At 39.2% G+C, this 19095-nt stretch overlaps 1 protein-coding gene across 4 annotated transcripts in view; it reads left to right on the plus strand.

Annotated features, from left to right (window-relative positions):
- Nucleotides 1–19095, plus strand: part of CDC27 (cell division cycle 27) — a 66708-nt gene that overhangs the window by 21216 nt on the left and 26397 nt on the right. For 2 of the 4 annotated variants that reach the window (XM_008012275.3, XM_008012276.3), the window contains exons 5-9: nt 5595–5692; nt 6537–6691; nt 6796–7007; nt 9175–9289; nt 12012–12142. In XM_008012275.3, coding sequence (XP_008010466.3) covers nt 5595–5692; nt 6537–6691; nt 6796–7007; nt 9175–9289; nt 12012–12142 — 711 coding nt within the window. The remainder of the gene's footprint in view (nt 1–5594; nt 5693–6536; nt 6692–6795; nt 7008–9174; nt 9290–12011; nt 12143–19095) is intronic. The other 2 variants (XM_008012277.3, XM_008012278.3) reach the window with 1 other exon arrangement.

Below are 19095 nucleotides of genomic sequence, written 5' to 3' on the forward strand. Positions count from 1 at the left end.
GTTTTCTGTTGTCACTTCTTCCGTGTGGGGACTGGGGACTGCTTGTCTAAAGAACTAGGATAGCATCTGTTTTAAGATAAATTGAGGCTAGTTTGAATAGTGGTTGTTTTTCAAAACCTTGAAAATGTGTTTCTGAACAGAATACATTATTTGACTAAGTTTGGGGGCCCATTTTCAGGTGTAACAGTGGTATGTTTAGCCATTAATACCACTCTTTTGAACAGGAGTAACCAAAGACATAATATCAATATATTCATTTACCTTCAGGACTGAGAATAATGAATTTAGTTCATGCAACTATGATTCTTCTTGTCATTTAGTCAAGAAACTTTGAGATTCATTCCCATTATAGCTAAACACACTTGGCACTGGGAATATAAAGATAAATAACTCACAGTCCCCACTCTCAAAGGTTTATAGTAGAGTAGGAGAAGAGAAACAGTAAACAAAAGTTTGTAAGTGTGATATAGTGAAATATATATATTTGGGCTTTGACCTCATTTCCTCTTATACACTTAGAAACTCCAAAGTGATATCTTTTTGTATGCAAACAAATTGACTGGTAGCCGGCATTCCCTGGGTAGCTTCAGGATAGGGGCTGGCAGCAAAAGATCAAGGCAGGATTAGAGGGTTGGGACTTTTCATCCCCACCCCCTAACCTCCCAGGAGGTGAGAGGAGCTGAAGATTAAATTTCACCAGTAAATTGATAATAAGATTATCACCAACAGCTAATGGTTTAATCAGTAATGCCTATGTAATGAAGCCTCCATAAAAACTCAAAAGGACAGGGTTCAGAAAGCTTCCAGAAAGCTGAACACATGGAGGTTCCTGGCAGGTGGCTTGCCTGGAGAGGCCATGGAAGGTCCACACCCCCCTTTCCCCATGCCTCACCCTACGCACTCTTCATCTCTATCCTTTGTAATATCTTTTATAAGTCAACTGCTCTAGCAAGTTCATCAAACCTGAGTAGAGCGTTGTGGGAATCCCAATTTATAGCTAGTTGATCAGAAGTTTCTTAGGCCCAAACTCGTGACTGGTTTCTGAAGGTGAGGCAGGGCAGTCTTGAAGACTGAGGCCTTAACCTGTGGGACCTGAGGCTGTCTACAGGTAGATGGTGTCAGAATTGAATTAGCGGACATTCAGCTGGTGTTTGGTGCTTGGTGTGTTTGGGGGGGAAGAAAAACCCAGACATTTGGTCACAGAAGTCTTCTGTGTTGATGATTGTTATTGTTGAGAGAGAACAGGAAAAAACAAAATTTTGCTTTTTCCACACTCAGAGTTAGTTTTTATTATCACATTAAAAGTTCTGTCATAAAATTTGAGCAGTATATTGCTCAAATGAGAGAATAATTAGTCCTGCCTGATTAAGAAGGGGGTTATGGTAACTAGGAAAGACTTGATAGAAAAAGTAAAATTTGACATCTCATATCTATACAGTGACTTCAGAGGAAAATAGATGTTTGAAGACTACAAATTATTTGAGAGGAGTGATGTACAAAAACTGGAGGGTAGACAATTTATGAAAGAAGTTGTCAAAATTTTAATAAGGAATGTCGGAGAAATAATCCTAAAGAGCATCATATTTTTATTTTTAGAAAATTAACTAAAATGAAGTATAAATATTACTCTGTTTAAAAGAGTTGCATTAGATGATAAAAAGTCACACATGGGTAAGAAAATCTCAAAACATTTGGAAATTAAACCACCTCATCAAGACCCACACCAGAGTGTCTATGCAGAGGGCCCAGGCTCCGGCTGTGGCTACAACATAGGATTTTTATACAAGAAAAATAAAGTGAATTAAGCCTGAAAACAAAACAAAACAAAACAAAAAACCTGATCATTTATGCTGTATTTAAAGCATTTAAATCACTTTCAGAATTACCACTGGGAGTGTTATATTAAAAACTAAGGACAAGTGTGGTGGGTCACACCTGTAATTCCAGCATTTTGGGAGGCTGTGGTGGGCAGATCACTTGAGCTCATGAGTTGGAGACCTGCCTGGGCAACATGGCAAAACCCCATCACTACAAAAATACAAAAAGGCCAGGTGTGGTGGCTCCCACCTGTAATCCCAGCATTTTGGAAGTTCAAGACAGGTAAATCACCTGAGCTCATGAGTTCAAGACCCACCTGGGCATCATGGCGAAACCTGGTCTCTACAAAATATGCAAAAATTAGCCAGATCTGGTGGTGCACACCTATAGTTCCAGCTGCTCAGGAGGCTGAGGTAGGAGGATGGCTTTAGGCTAGGAAGTAGAGGTGGCAGTGAACCAAGATCATGCCACTGCACTTCGGCCTGTATGATAGAGCCAGACCTTGTCCCCCACCAAAAAAAAAAAAAATTAAGAATAATTAACCTCTATGCAAATAAACTAGAAAACCTAGAAGAAATGGATAATTTCCTGGACACTTATACTCTCCCAAGGCTAAACCAGGAAGAAGTTGAATCCCTGAATAGACCAATAGCAGGCTCTGAAATTGAGGCAATAATTAATAGCCTAGCAACCAAAAAAAGTTGAGGACCAGACGGATTCACAGCCGAATTCTACCAGAGGTACAAGGAGTTGGTACCATTCCTTCTGAAACTATTTCAGTCAGTAGAAAAAGAGGGAATCCTCCCTAACTCATTTTACAAGGCCAACTTCCTGATACCAAAGCCTGACAGAGATATAACAAAAAAAGAGAATTTTAGACCGATATCCCTGATGAACATCGATGCAAATAAAACCAATATCCCTGATGAACATCGATGCAATAAAATACTGGCAAACTGAATCCAGCAGCACATCAAAAAGCTTATCCACCATGATCAAGTGGGCTTCATCCCTGGGATGCAAGGCTGGTTCAACATATGCAAATCAATAAACGTAATCCAGCATATCAACAGAACCAAAGACAAAAACCACATGATTATCTCAATAGATGCAGAAAAGGCCTTTGACAAAATTCAACAGCCCTTCATGCTAAAAATTCTCAATAAATTCGGTATTGATGGAACGTATCTCAAAATAATAAGAGCTATTTATGACAAACCCACAGCCAATATCATACTGAATGGGCAAAAAGTGGAAGCATTCCCTTTGAAAACTGCACGAGACAGGGATGCCCTCTCTCATCACTCCTGTTTAACATAGTGTTGGAAGTTCTGGCTAGGGCATTCAAGCAAGAGAAAGAAATCAAGAGTATTCAGTTAGGAAAAGAAGAAGTCAAATTGTCCCTGTTTGCAGATGACATGATTGTATATTTAGAAAACCCTATCGTCTCAGCCCAAAATCTCCTCAAGCTGATAAGCAACTTCAGCAAAGTCTCAGGATACAAAATCAATGTGCAAAAATCACAAGCATTCTTATACACCAGTAACAGACAAAAAGAGAGCCAAATCATGAATGAACTCCCATTCACAGTAGCTTCAAAGAGAATAAAATACCTAGGAATCCAACTTACAAGGGATGTAAAGGACCTCTTCAAGGAGAACTACAAACTACTGCTCAGTGAAATAAAAGAGGACACAAACAAATGGAAGAACATACCATGCTCATGGATAGGAAGAATCAATATTGTGAAAATGGCCATACTGCCCAAGGTAATTTATAGATTCAATGCCATCCCCATTAAGCTACCAATGACTTTCTTCACAGAATTGGAAAAGACTGCTTTAAAGTTCATATGGAACCAAAAAAGACCCCGCATTGCCAAGACGACAATCCTAAGCCAAAAGAACAAAGCTGGAGGCATCATGCTACCTGACTTCAAACTATACTACAAGGCTACAGTAACCAAAACAGCATGGTACTGCTACTAAAACAGAGATATAGACCAATGGAACAGAACAGAGTCCTCAGAAATAATACCACACATCTACAGCCATCTGATCTTTGATAAACCTGACAAAAACAAGAAATGGGGGAAGGATTCCCTGTTTAATAAATGGTGCTGGGAAAATTGGCTAGCCATAAGTAGAAAGCTGAAACTGGATCCTTTCTTTACTCCTTATACGAAAATTAATTCAAGATGGATTAGAGACTTAAATGTTAGACCTAACACCATAAAAACCCTAGAAGAAAACCTAGGTAATACCATTCAGGACATAGGCATGGGCAAGGACTTCATGTCTAAAACACCAAAAACAATGGCAACAAAAGCCAAAATTGACAAATGGGATCTAATTAAACTAAAGAGCTTCTGCACAGCAAAAGAAACTACCAGCAGAGTGAACAGGCAAACTACAGAATGGGAGAAAATTTTTGCATCTACTCCTCTGACAAAGGGCTAATATCCAGAACCTATAAAGAACTCAATCCAATTTACAAGAAAAAAAACAAACAACCCCATCAAAAAGTGGGCAAAGGATATGAACAGACACTTCTCAAAAGAACACATTCATACAGCCAACAGACACATGAAAAAATGCTCATCATCACTGGCCATCAGAGAAATGCAAATCAAAACCACAATGAGATACCGTCTCACACCAGTTAGAATGGCAATCAAAAAATCAGGAAACAACAGGTGCTAGAGAGGATGTGGAGAAATAGGAACACTTTTACGCTGTTGGTGAGACTGTAAACTAGTTCAACCATTGTGGAAAACCGTGTGGCGATTCCTCAAGGATCTAGAACTAGAAATACCATTCGACCCAGCCATCCCATTACTGGGGATATACCCAAAGGATTATAAGTCATGCTGCTATAAAGACACATGCACACGTATGTTTGTTGCGGCACTATTCACAATAGCAAAGACTTGGAATCAACCAAAATGTCTATCAGTGACAGACTGGATTAAGAAAATGTGGCATATACACACCATGGAATACTATGCAGCCATAAAAAAGGATGAGTTTGTGTCCTTTGTAGGGACATGGATGCAGCTGGAAACCATCATTCTGAGCAAACTGTTGCAAGAACAGAAAACCAAATACCACATGTTCTACTCATAGGTGGGAACTGAACAATGAGATCACTTGGACACAGGAAGGGGAGCATCACACACTGGGTCCTATTGTGGGGAGGGGGTAGGGGGAGGGATAGCATTAGGAAATATACCTAATGTTGATGACGAGTTAATGGGTGCAGTACAGCAACATGGCCCATGTATACATATGTAACAAACTTGCACGTTGTGCACATGTACCCTAGAACTTAAAGTATAATTTTTTTTTAATTACCCTAATTTGAATAATTACATAATGTATACATGTATCAAAACATCACATTGTACCCATAAATGTGTACAATTATTTATGTGTCGATAAAAAGTAATACAGTTTTAAAAAAAAAAGAATACTGAAGAATTTGGATGTTTTTCACATCTCCCTCAATAACTCTAGTATCTGCCAGGAAGTTTAAAGTAATAGTAATATTCAAGAAGGCAATGATAGTTTATTTTCTAAGCATTTCTTTTGGTTCGTGTTCTGTTTACTTTTACTTGATTTGGAGATTAGCAGATAGGAGAAATTGGTAATTTAGAGAAGCATCACAAAGAGTGCTCTCCAAACTTCTGTAACTTTTACCTAATTTTTTGTACTAAAAGTTTTTCATAAAAGTTTTGGGGTTTGTAGCTTATTTAATCTACTTGTTTCTCTCCACAGCAAGACAGATCGGCTTGCCAAAGGATCAGAATGTTACCAAAAGAGCCTTAGTTTAAATCCTTTCCTCTGGTCTCCTTTTGAATCATTATGTGAAATAGGTAGGTGGGTGGGGTTGAGAGGTGGGTGAGTTCCCATCTCCTCTTCTTTTTTCCCGCTACTTAATTTTTGGAGAGCAATACAGATCATCTACCCCCAAGAAAAATATTTTTCCAAGTTAAAATTGAAAATAAAAAATAAGTTAGAATCATAGGTATGTTTCAAGAATCATATAACTGAAAATTACACAAAGATTAAATCCAGTAGATTCTTCTGTTTAGCCCATCTACTTTCAAGTATCTAGTGTCCTCTAGAATGAGTTATATTGTGTGTTTAACACTAGCAAAAATTGCTTTCTGAATAAGAAAATTAATAGAATTTCTAATGCAATTAATAGAATGCCTGGAGCAGAAACTTACAGTTTCTGAACAGTATAGGGAGAGAATATCTCAGTACATTTGGCCTAGGATACATAAAGGACCATTTTTCAGCATTGTTGCATCTATGTATATATAGAAGGGCTTCAACCTTTACTGTAAAGTATGATGTAAAGTATGATGGGTTTTAACTCTTCAACCTCATCTCCTACTTTGAGAAAAATGAGATCTACTTATTTTCAGCTTTAAAACAAACACAGAAATCTGCATTTTTCTGTGATTTGTTATATTTAAAATTAGTGTTCTTGTAGTTTATTTTCTAAATTTACAGCTTTGTCTTACTGGTACACTTTTATGATACATTGATAGATGGGCTTTTAGGGGGTAAATTTGATTAGCAGAAGTGGACAGGAGAATTTAAAATTTTGGATAAGGCCTATTTCCTGTTTCCACTAACTTATGCATACTTGAAAAAAATGTATTCCTCACTTCCTCAGAGACAAACTTTTTTTTTTTTTTGTCTTCACAGGTGAAAAGCCAGATCCTGACCAAACATTTAAATTCACATCTTTACAGAACTTTAGCAACTGTCTGCCCAACTCTTGCACAACACAAGTACCTAATCATAGTTTATCTCACAGACAGCCTGAGACAGTTCTTACGGAAACACCCCAGGACACAATTGTAAGTGTCTTATATTCTAGTGTTCAAAATATTATGAAACTACAAAGAATGATCTGAACTAAATAATATATTGTGAATGACTTGGTAGAAATTTTCTGTTTCAGGAATTAAACAGATTGAATTTAGAATCTTCCAATTCAAAGTACTCCTTGAATACAGATTCCTCAGTGTCTTATATTGATTCAGCTGTAATTTCACCTGATACTGTCCCACTGGGAACAGGAACTTCCATATTATCTAAACAGGTTCAAAATAAACCAAAAACTGGTCGAAGTTTATTAGGAGGACCAGCAGCTCTTAGCCCATTAACCCCAAGGTAAGTCAAACAAGATACTTTCAAATGTGCTATGGTACTAAATGATCTTATAATAACTCATATTGTTTGTAATGCAGATTATTACAATGGCAACTTCTAAATCAGTATGGGAACAGGGGCATTCTGTTTTCAGAAAATGAAGTAAAATCAGCACATGATGATGTTGACAGGCACGGTGGCTCACGCCTGTAATCCCAGCACTTTGGGAGGCCAAGGCAGGCAGATCACCTGAGGTCAGGAGTTCGAAACCAGCCTGGTCAACATGGTGAAACCCTGTCTCTACTAAAAATATAAAAATTAGCTGGGCGTGGTGGTGGGCGCCTGTAATCCCAGCTACTCGGGAGGCTGAGACAGGAGAATTGCTTGAACCCAGGAGGCGGAGGTTGCAGTGAGCCGAGATGGAGCCACTACACTCCAGCCTGGGTAACAGAGCAAGACTCTGGCTCAAAAAAAATTGATATTAAATATTGGATTGGCCGGGCGCGGTGGCTCACACCTGTAATCCCAGCACTTTGGGAGACCGAGGTGGGCGGATCACGAGGTCAGGAGATCAAGACCATCCTGGCCAACATGGCGAAACCCCATCTCTACTAAAAATACAAAAAATTAGTTGGGCATGGTGGCATGCTTCTATACATCCAGCTACTCGGGAGGCTGAGGCAAGAGAATCACTTGAACCCAGGAGGCAGAAGTTGCAGTGGGCAGAGGTTGCAATGAGCTGAGATGGCGCCACTGTACTCCAGCCTAGGAGACAGGACAAGACTCCGTCTCAAAAAAAAAATTGGAGAAAAATGTAAAACTCTTAAATTAAGTAGTAAACACATTAAGAAATAGTATCTATGGCTGTGCATTATTGGATAGCAGTGAGCCTCATGAAATGTTACAATCAGAGCACCATTGGTTGCTATTAAAATGTTCTTTTCCAAAACATGGAGGAAATTTGACACCTACCGTTTTTTGTTTGAGACAGCATCTCACTCTGTCACCCAGGTTAGAGTGCAATGGCACAATCATAGCTCACTGCAGCCTCAAATTCCTAGGCTCAAGCGATCCCCCCGCCTCAGACTCTTGAGTAGCTAGGACTGCAGGCACACGCCAACACACCTGGCTAATTTTTTAAGTTTTTTTGTAGAGATGGGGTCTTGCTGTGTTGCTCAAGCTGATCTGGAACTCCTGACCTCTAGTGATCCTCCTGCCATGGCCTCCCAAAGTGCTAGGATTACCGTGAGCCACTGAACCTAGCTGTCACACCTATTAATATAAAATATTTTATCAAAATTAATAGTAGTATATGTATGTATAAATACAGGAACTCAGCCCAGAGGATACATATCCAAAAGTATCAAAATGAAAAATTATGTGCTAGAACGGGGTGGGCACGGTGGCTCATGCCTGTAATCCCAGCACTTTGGGAGGCCGAGGTGGGCAGATCACTTGAGACCAGGAGCTTAAGACCAGTCTGGCCCACATGGTAAAACCCTATCTCTACTAAAATTACAAAAATTAGCCAGGTATGGTGACAGATACGTGTAATCCCAGGTAGTTGGGAGGCTGAGGCACAAGAATCGTTTGAACCCAGCAGGTGGAGGTTACAGTGAGCTGAGATCATGCCACTGCACTCCAGCCTGGGCAACAGAGCAAGACTCTGTCTCAAAAAAAAAAAAAAAATATATATATATATATAGATATATATAGAGAGAGATATATATATATACTAGAAGAAATTCTATGATCGGGTCCTGAGGCCAGGGAACTACTAAAATAGCATGACCATGAGATTACCACTCTGGAGAGTTATAGTTATCTAATGGTCTCTAGAGACATTTTCTCTAGTTGTGTCTAAATCCCATAAATTCCAAGAATTTGAAGTAATCTGATCATTTGGATCTTAGATTTATAAAACTACTCTTCTTTATTTCTAATAAATCTCCTGAGATCAGTAATTGTTGCTCACTTTAGTTCCTTGTTTGATAGCTTTTTTTAGTTTTAGTTATGGTGGGTGGAATAGTCTATATTCACAGCTTATTTTTAATCTGCCCCTCAGATCCTCACTGTCCCTAAGACTGATTTGCCATTCTCTTCCTTTTAGACCTTCTAATTTAAGTATACTGCTGCTTTATATATGCCTTGATGACTTTTTGACACCTTGATTTCAACCTCTTCTCAGTTTTGGGATTTTGCCATTAGAAACCCCAAGTCCTGGAGATGGATCCTATTTACAAAACTACACTAATACACCTTCTGTAATTGATGTGCCATCCACCGGAGCCCCTTCAAAAAAGGTATTTTCCATGTAAAATGCAGTTTGGGTATTGATTAAAGCAACTTGTTTATTTTAATATTTTAAAGGTAATTTCAGGGAAAATCTAACTTTATATAATTGCTTTAGCCTTAGATTTGTTGATCTAAGTATAAAAGAATGTCATTGTTGTAGCCTCTTGGTTATAGTAGGAGGCAGACTTCTTACTCTTTTGGCCAAGTAAGACTGTTTCTCACAATTTTAGTTTATTTCAGCATATAGTTAAATAAACATATTCATATTTTTACTTTTTTAATTTCCTTTTTAAAAAAACAAAATTAAGATTGTTTATATTACTTGAATATAAATAACAGAAATTGTGTCTGCCATAGTTTTTATTTGTCCCCACCACTGTGTATATATGTTTTTTTAATAACACTAATAATTATATGAAAACAAATTGCTCAGGTAAAGCCAGATATTTGATAGTAAGATTTTTGTGGTAGATCATGGATGTATAGTTTTAAAATGAAAATGAAAAATATTTGGTAGTATACTTATAGTAAATATTGCCGCAAACATCATGAGGCCTTTGTTTTTTTTTTTTGTTTTTTTTTTTTTTTGAGACAGGGTCTCGCTCTGCTGCTCAGGCTGGAGTGCAGTGGTGCGACCATGACTCACTGTAACCTCAACCTCCCAGGCTCAAATGATCCTTCCACCTTAGCCTCCCAAGTACCTAGGACTATAGGTGTGCACCACCACACCCAGCTAATTTTTTTAACTTTTATTTTTGGAGAGACAGAATCTCACTGTGTTGCCAGGGATAGTCTCAAACTCCTGAGCTCAAGCAGTCCTTCTGCCTTGACCTTTCAGAGTGCTAGGATTATAAACATGAGTCACTGCCCAGCTGAGGCTCTTGTTTTATAATGTTCCCTTATATACGTATATGGAAATAGAGGCCAAAGTACCATTTTTTAAAAGCGTATCTGTGGCACAAGGTAACTTCTGTGAGATTTAAATTAGGCTCTCTATATAAAATACCTATTGCCGTGCTTCACAGATATTCAAGAAATGGAAGCTACAAGTCATACTAATATGTGAATAACAGTTATAGCCTCTTTACCTTAATAGAAACATGTTTCTTCTTATAGTTGTTTTTTACTATTTTACTCCTGAACATCCTTAGAATCTGCAAAAGATTTTTCTATAATAACTCCTTAGTGAGTGATAATAGGAACTCCAAGAATACTTAAAAGGGACTGCAAAATAGTTTGTGTATGTATTGTTTTAAACATTACAGTTATGAAGAAGGCAAAGCAAAATGGTAGTTAGCATGCCAGGTGAAGTAGGCCAAGACTAGAAGAGCCATAATAACCATAATAACCAAAGCAAGTTAAGGCAGTAGGTAGGCACATGATTTTAGTGCCCAAATAAGATTGCTGTCTCATCCTCTTCTGCCTCTGTTCTCCTCTTACCTTATTGTAAGACATTCCCAGAAAAGTCACACATGGTCTGCATACGGTGTCAACTGCAAATATCAAACCAGGTAGTGAGTGCAGTGTACATAGTTCTTTGATAAATAAGGAAGGGCCAGAATTGACTTAAGTTTTGTCCCTTGGATGAATGTAGTGATTCCAATTTGGAAAAGGTGGAGAAAGGCTTATGAAGTTTTATTTTGAAGTGGTGGTACATTAGAAAATATTCAGTAGAAAGTTAGTCATAAAGGAAAAAATGTGAGCTGCTGATAGAAATAATAATTGAAGCTATTAAAATGACCAGGCTCTCCTAGGGAAAGAAAGAGTAGCTAAAGAGAACAGCGTAGACCTAATTTAAAAATAGTAGAAGGATAAAGGGCCAGCAAATGAAGTGGCAGGACAAATAATGTAATGTTTTGGAAGTAATGCAAAGTTTCAAAAAGTAGGGCATGATCAGTGATGTTGAATGCGGGAAAGGCTAAAATAAGGTTTTCATATCTGATAAGACAGTGATTATTAGTGATTATTTATAATATGCAGTTTGAGGATTGTGTACAGGATATCAGGGTAACAGTAAGTTTTGAAGAAAATTCTCTGGTAGCCAAAGGAGAGAAGCAGTGCACTGATACAATAGTCATAGATCATTTAAAGAAGCTAGACGGTGGAAATGAATAGAAATAAGGGAATAAATTAGAGAAGACTGAAGAGCCAAGCAAAGATTTTTTTTCTCCAAGGGAACAGAGACCAATTAATGAAAGATTAGAAAAACTAAGCAATATTAAGTCTAAAGAACAATATCCTTAGATTTTGGAAAGTAATCAGATGGTTGTTTTTTAAAATCTCCTCTGAACTCCTCTAGAACTGCTACCAAGTGCCAAAGGAGTATAAAATATTATTGTATCATTATTTTTTGTGTGTATAATGAGATAAACCATAAATCTTGAGAATTTAGCTCTCTTAAAATTTTTTAGTACTTAACCCCAAATAGAGAAGGTATGTAATAAATGGAAGATGGTCACAATGAGATGAAAAAAATAGCTTCTGGGGATTTTTAGCCTTTGAAACTAAAAGCAAAAGATAAAAAGATATTATAGAGGTAAAAATACTCTGAGGTTAAAATAAGGAAATAGACTAATGTTCATACTAATGTAGCAATAATCAACAATAATGTTATAAATAGTTTATCTTTAAGGTGACAGTATATTATGGCTGCATGTATTGAGAAAATGTAGATGGGAGCGTTGTGGTGTCTTGTCATTTACAGTGCAGCCCATAATTCACAAACCTTAGACTTTTTGTGTTTTACAGTCTGTTGCCAGAATTGGCCAAACTGGAACAAAGTCTGTCTTCTCACAGAGTGGAAATAGCCGAGAGGTAACTCCAATTCTTGCACAAACACAAAGTTCTGGTCCACAAACAAGGTATTTATCACTGTAATTATTCAACTTTTCTTGCCATAAAACTTGATTCTTTATATTTCTTCAATTTAGGCAGATAGTGACTCTCATGGATTCTAGAATAACTACTGTAAATTTTGAATATGTAAAATTTGAAACCTCTCACAACACTAGTGTAATTTTGAGTTGAGTTTTGTAATGCACAGAAGACAATGCTTAACTAAAGCAGCATTTGAGTCTACTCTGATTGCCTCATGGATTTGTAATTTTCTTCTTATGCATATGGCCCTCTCGATAGTTTAGGTACAGATAGGTTTCATACTCCTGTTCCCACATTACGTGTGTCTATAAACAGATTATAAAAATAACAGACAAATAAACCTTTAAATAATAAATCCGTTTCCACACAGAAATGGTGTGAGATAGGATTTTCTTTTCCTTATTCAAGGACTCAGTAGATTATAGCTAACATTTTAAAAGAAAGATACAATTTTCTTTCTCTTTTCTAAAGTTGTGAACATGTACCTAAATTTTAAAACAGACACAGGTTTGCATATGCCTCCTTGACTATCTAAAAGACCTCTATGTTCCTGTAATGCTCCCAGAGTGGTAAGTCTAATTCCCTTGAGTGCCAGCTTGCAGTGATTGCCTGAGACTCTGTTGTGAGAAGGAACTTGAAGCCTCCTGCAAAACAACATTATATGTAGAAATAATTTCTGATTTGTACATTTCATGTAGAGTCAAACAAATAGACTAACACTAATAAACATCAGCTGTTTATTTATTTATTTATTTATTTATTTATTTATTTATTTATTTTTGGAGATGGAGTTTCACTCTTGTTGCCCAGGCTGGAGTGCAATGGTGTGATCTTGACCCACCACAACCTCCGCCTCCCGGGTTCAAGCGATTCTCCTGCCTCAGCCTCCTGAGTAGCTGGGATTACAAGCATGCGTCACCACACCCAGCTAATTTTGTATTTTTAGTAAAGCCAGGGTTTCTCCATGTTGGTCAGGCTGGTCTCGAACTCCCAACTCAGGTGATCCCCCCGCCTCAGCCTCCCAAAGTGCTGGGATTACAGACATGAGCCACCACGCCTGACCAACATCCACTCTTAATAATTTTGTATTCTTTGTATTGTTGATTCCATTTTATCTCCTTAATTGCCTATATTAGTTTTCTAGGGCTGCCATAATAAAGCACCACAACTTAGTGTCTTAAAACAACAGATACTTATTATCTTACAGTTGTAAAGCCATAAGTCCAAAGTCAAGGTGTTGGCAGAGTTGTACCCCTTCCAAAATCTCTAGACAAGGATTTTCCTTGCCTCATCCAGCTTCTGATAACCCCAGGTGTTCTTTAGCATGTGACAGTATAACTCAGTATCTACCTCTGTCTTCACATGGTCATCTTACATGTGTGTTTCTCTATCTAAATTTCCCTCTTCTTGTAAAGACAACAGTTATATTGGATTAGGGTCAACCCAGATATCCACAGCTTAACTCAATGACATCTGCAAAAACCAGATTTCCAAATAAAATCACATTGACATGTACTGGGGCTTAGGGCTTCAACATATCTTTTGGGGAGGTACAATTCAATATTGCCCTTATTAGCAATTGCTCTTTATTTTGCCATTTTAGAGGTTGTTTGGAGTTTGTAGTATACATTTTAACTTATCAAGGTTTGCCTTCAAGTAATAGACCATTTCATGTATAGTATAGAATCTTATAATAGTATTCTTTCATACTCCTCTCTTAGTCTTTATGAGAGGGATAGTTGTAATATATTTAATTTCTGTGTATGTTATAAACCCCCAGTGCCTTATTGTGGTTGTGGTTTCTGCCTTAAACAGTCAGTTATCTTTTATAGAGTTTTTTTTGTCTTGTTTTTGTTTTTTAGACGGAGTTTCGCTCTGTCACCCAGGCTGTAGCGCAATGGTACAATCTTGGCTCACTGCAACCTCCACCCCCCCGGTTCAAGCAACTCTACTGCCTCAGCCTCCCATGTAGCTGGGATTACAGGCATGTGCCACCAGGCCCGGCTAATTTTGTATTTTTAGTAGAGACAAGGTTTCACCATATTGGCCAGGCTGGCCTCGAACTCCTGACCTCAAGTGATCCACCCGCCTCGGCCTCCCAAAGTGCTGAGATTACAGATGTGAGCCACCACGCCCGGCTGAAATTTTTTTAAATGAGAAAAAGAAGTCTATTTTATATTTACAAACATAACTAATATTTTTGGTGCCCTGTACTTCTATAGATCCAGATTTCGATCTGAAACCATTTTCCCTCATGTTGAAGGACTTCTTTTTAACATTTCTTTTTTTTTTTTAAGATGGAGTCTCACTCTGTCGCCAGGCTGGAGTGCAGTGGCGCAGTCTCAGCTCACTGCAACTTCTGCCTCCCGGGTTAAAGCGATTCTCCTGCCTCAGCCTCCCAAGTAGCTGGGACTACAGGTGCACGCCATCATGCCCAGCTAATTTTTGTATTTTTAGTAGAGACGAGGTTTCACCATGTTGGCCAGGATGGTCCTGATCTCTTGACCTCGTGATCCTCCTGCCTTGGCCTCCCCAAGTGCTGGAATTTACAGTCATGAGCCACTGCACCTGGCCTTTTTACCATTTCTTATAGTACGAGTCAGCCGGTAATGAATTTCTTCAGCTTTTGTAGATAAGAAAAAAAGTTCTGATTTCATCTTTGTTTTTGAACAATATTTTTACCAGGTAAGAATTACTTTTTTTTTTTGAAACAGAGTCTTGCTTGTTGCCTCGGCTGGAGTTCTGTGGCGCAATATTGGCTCACTGCAACCTCTGCTCACCAAGTTCAAGCGATTCTCCTGCCATGGCCTCCCGAATAGCTGGGATTACAGGCATGCACTATCATGCTCAGCTAATTTTTGTATTTTTAGTAGAGATCAGGTTTCACCATGTTGGCCAGGCTAGTCTTGAATTCCTGACCTCAGGTGATCCGCCCATCTCGGCCTCCCAAAGTGCTGAAATTACAGGCGTCAGCTGCCACACCTGGCCAAGAATTTCTAATTGACAATTTTTTTAGGGATGTTACTTTACTGGTTTTTTGGCTTATATTGTTTCTGACAAGAAATCTGCTGTCAATCTCATTTTTGTTCCTCTATATGTAGTAATATGTCTTTTCTCTGTTTCAAGGTTGTTTTTTTTTTTTTTTTTGAGACGAAGTCTTGCTCTATCGCCCAGGCTAGAGTGCAGTGGCCAGATCTCAGCTCACTGCAAGCTCCGCCTCCTGGGTTCACGCCATTCTCCTGCCTCAGCCTCCCGAGTAGCTAGGACCACAGGTGCCTGCCACCTCGCCCGGCTAGCTTTTTGTATTTTTTTTTTTAGTAGAGACAGGGTTTCACCGTTGCCAGGATGGTCTTGATCTCCTGACCTCGTGATCCACCCATCTCAGCCTCCCAAAGTGCTGGAATTACAGGCTTGAGCCACCGCGCCCGGCCTCAAGGTTTTGTTTTTAATCGCTGATTTTAAGCAATTCGATTATGATGTGCTCTAGTGTAGTTTTCTTGTTTCTCGGCCTTTGGATTCATTGAGCTTCTTAGATCTGTGGGTTTATAGTTTTCATAACAGTTGGCTAAATTGGGGGCATTATTTCTTCAAATATTATGTCCATGTCTTATCTCTCCCTCTGGGACTCCAAGTACTTGTATATTAGATTGCTTGAAGTTGTCCCACAGCTCACTAATACTCTCTTCATTTTTGTTTCTAGTCTTTCTCCTCTCCGTGTTTCATTTTGGATAGTGTTTATTGCTGTGTCTTCAAATTAATCTTTCTTCAGCAGTGTCAGACCTGTTATTAACCACATCCAATGTTGTTGGGTTTTTTGTTTTCGTTTTTGTTTCAGACATTCTTCTTTCATCTCTAGATTGATTTGGTTTTCTTTTTTCTTTGAGAAGGAGTCTTGCTCTGTTGCCCAGGCTGGAGTGCAATGGCATACATAGTCTGGTTCACTGCACCCTCTGCCTCCCAGATTCAAGCGATTCTCCTGCCTCAGCCTCTTGAGTAGCTGGGATTACAGGCATGTGCCACCATGCCCTGCTAATTTTTGTATTTTTAGTAGAGACGAGGTTTCACCATGTTGGTCAGGCTGATCTCAAACTCCTGACATCGTGATACACCCACCTTAGCCTCCCAAAGTGCTGGGATTACAGGTGTGAGCCACCGCGCCCAGCCTTTTTTTTTTTTTTTGATACAGGGTCTTACTGTCACCCAGGCTGGAGTGCAGTGACACTACTATGGCTCACTGTAGCCTCAAACTCCTTGGCTCAAGTGATTCTCTTGTGTTAGCCTCCTCAGTAGCTGGGACTACAGGCACATGCCACCACATGTGGCTAATTATTTTTATTTTTACTTTTTTGTAGAGACGAAGATAAGCTCTCTATGAGACAAGGTCTTGCTATGCTGTCCAGGCTGATCTTGACCTCCTGGCCTGAAACAGTCCTGGCTTGGCCTCCCAAAGTGCTGGGCTGACAGGCATGAGCCACCTCATCCAGCCTCGTCTATGTTTTTGAACGTATAGGATATATTTGTATTTTTTTAATGTTTTTGTCTACTAATTCTGTTACTTTGTTATTTCTAAGTGTTTCTTATATTACTTTTCCTCTTCATTGTAGATTTTATTTTCCTGCTACTTTGTATGCCTAGTATTTTTTAATTGGATGTCGGTTATTATAAATTTTACTTTTTTTCTTTGAGACAGGGTCTTTTACTCTGACGCCCAGGCTAGTGTACAGTGGTGTGATCATAGCTTAGTGCAGCCTCAAACCCCTGGGCCCAAGCGGTCCTCCCACTTCCGCTTTCCGAGTAGCTGGAACTATAGGCACATGCCACATGTGGCTAATTTTTTTTTAGTTTTGCAGAGGTGGGATTTTGCTGTGTTGCTCAGGCTGTTCTCAAACTCCTGGCCTCAAGCATTCCTCCCACCTCAGCCACCCGAGTTGTTGGGATTACAGATGTGAACCACCGTGCCTGGCTATAAATTTTACATTGTTGATTACTGGATATTCTTGCCTGCCTTTAGGTATTTTAAAGTTTTACTCTGAGATGCAGTGAAGTTGCTTGGAAACAGCTTGATCCCTTCAGGTCTTACCTTTTAAACTTTGTCCAGACAAAAGTAGCCTTAGTCTGGACTAACCTTGTCCAACCATTGAGGAAGTGCCCTTTGAGTACTCTCCTCAAAAACCTGTTTAGTATGAGTTTCTTCACTCTGCCTATTGAAAGTATGAGCTATTCTCAGCTTGGAGTGAGATCCAGTAATTATTCTGTCTACTTCTTTTCAGTAATACTTCCCCCAGCTTTGGGTAGTTTCTTCACTGTAGTACTATAATATAATTCTGATGCTAACTACCCAGACTTAGCACAAACACCACAGGTTAAGATCACTGACCCCAACAAGAACTGTCTGAACTGCCCAGTTGCAGGTTCTGGGTTCCCCAGGCCGCCCATATTTCTGACCAACTGGTTACAAATTTAAGAATTCGTACTACCCTCTTACATTCAGTAATTTGCTAGAGCACCTCACAGAGTCCAGGAAAGTGCTATACTTAGGATTACAGTTTTATTATAGATGACACAATTAGGAGATCCATAGGATTAGATATGGGAGGGTCTTGATACAGAGCTTTCATGTCTTCTTTGTGGACTTGCCCTCCCAGTGCATCAGTATGTTTACAAACCAAGAATTTTAGCCAAGTTTTGGTGTTCAAAATTTGTATTAGGGTTTTAAAATTATGTAGGCATGATTGATGGAATCATTGGCCACATGATTGAACTCAATTTCCTTCCCAGACGAGGTCAGGCTGGTGTTGCTGGCTCAAAGCCCCAGCCCTCTAATCACATGGTTGATTTTTTCTTTTTTGAGACAGAGTTTCACTCTTGTCTCCCAGGCTGGAATGCAGAGGCACGATCTTGGCTCACTGCAACCTCCACCTCCCGGTTTCAAGTGATTCTCCTGCCTCAGCCTCCTGAGTGACTGGGATTACAGGCCCCCACCATCATGCCCAGCTAATTTTTGTATTTTTGGTAGAGACAGGGTTTCACCATGTTGGCCAGGATGATCTCAATCTCTTGACCTCGTGATCCGCCTGCCTCGGCCTGCCAAAATGCTGGGATTACATGCGGGAGCCACCGTGCCCGGCCACATGACTGACCTTTACAGCATGGCCAGCCCCCGTCCAGAAACTACCTAGGAGTTACTTCATTAGCATAAATTCAGGCCGGGTCCCAGGAGCTCACAATGAATAACAAAGACTTCCCTGTCACTTGAGGAATTCCAAGAACTTAGTAGATCTCAGGAGCCTGGGGCATGGACCAGACAGATTCTTTATTATATAACACTCAAACACCTACACTGAGCAGTTTTCAACTGAAGAGTCCAGGGAAGCCCTCTGCAGATCTTTGTAGGTCCCCTCTTTGTAGCTCGTTCTTCTCTCTGGTGCTCTGCCTTCAAATTCTGGCTGCTTTGACTTTTCTCAAATCCTCAACATTTTCTTTTCAACACAGTGGGACCACTGAGCTCTATTTGCATTCTTTTTTCCTGCACGGTGGCCCTAGAGCTGTCCTCAGAAATGTTTTGCCTATTGTCCAGTGTCTGAAAACCATTGTTCCTTATATTTGGTTCAGTTTGTAGTTATCTGAAATGGGAGAATAAATGTATTCCATATTACTCTGTCATGACTGGCAGAAGTCTGTTCTTTCTATTTAGAAAGTTCTTTTAGAGATTGTTAGAATGGCATAGTACTTTTAGCTAAATCATCCAAAAAAGGTTGTGTGTCATTTGCTCCACATAAAGTGAAGTCTGATTTTGAACTTTGGAAGCCTTTCATTATCAAACTCCTAGCTTATCAGATGCAGATTAAAAGGATTCATGTGTGTGTGAGAGACATAGACACACATGCATATATAGAGGTATGTATACATATTACATATGTACATATCATAAAAGATG

This window comes from Chlorocebus sabaeus, chromosome 16 (genome assembly GCF_047675955.1).
Source record: "Chlorocebus sabaeus isolate Y175 chromosome 16, mChlSab1.0.hap1, whole genome shotgun sequence".
In the NCBI taxonomy this organism is placed as follows: Eukaryota; Metazoa; Chordata; class Mammalia; order Primates; family Cercopithecidae; genus Chlorocebus; species Chlorocebus sabaeus.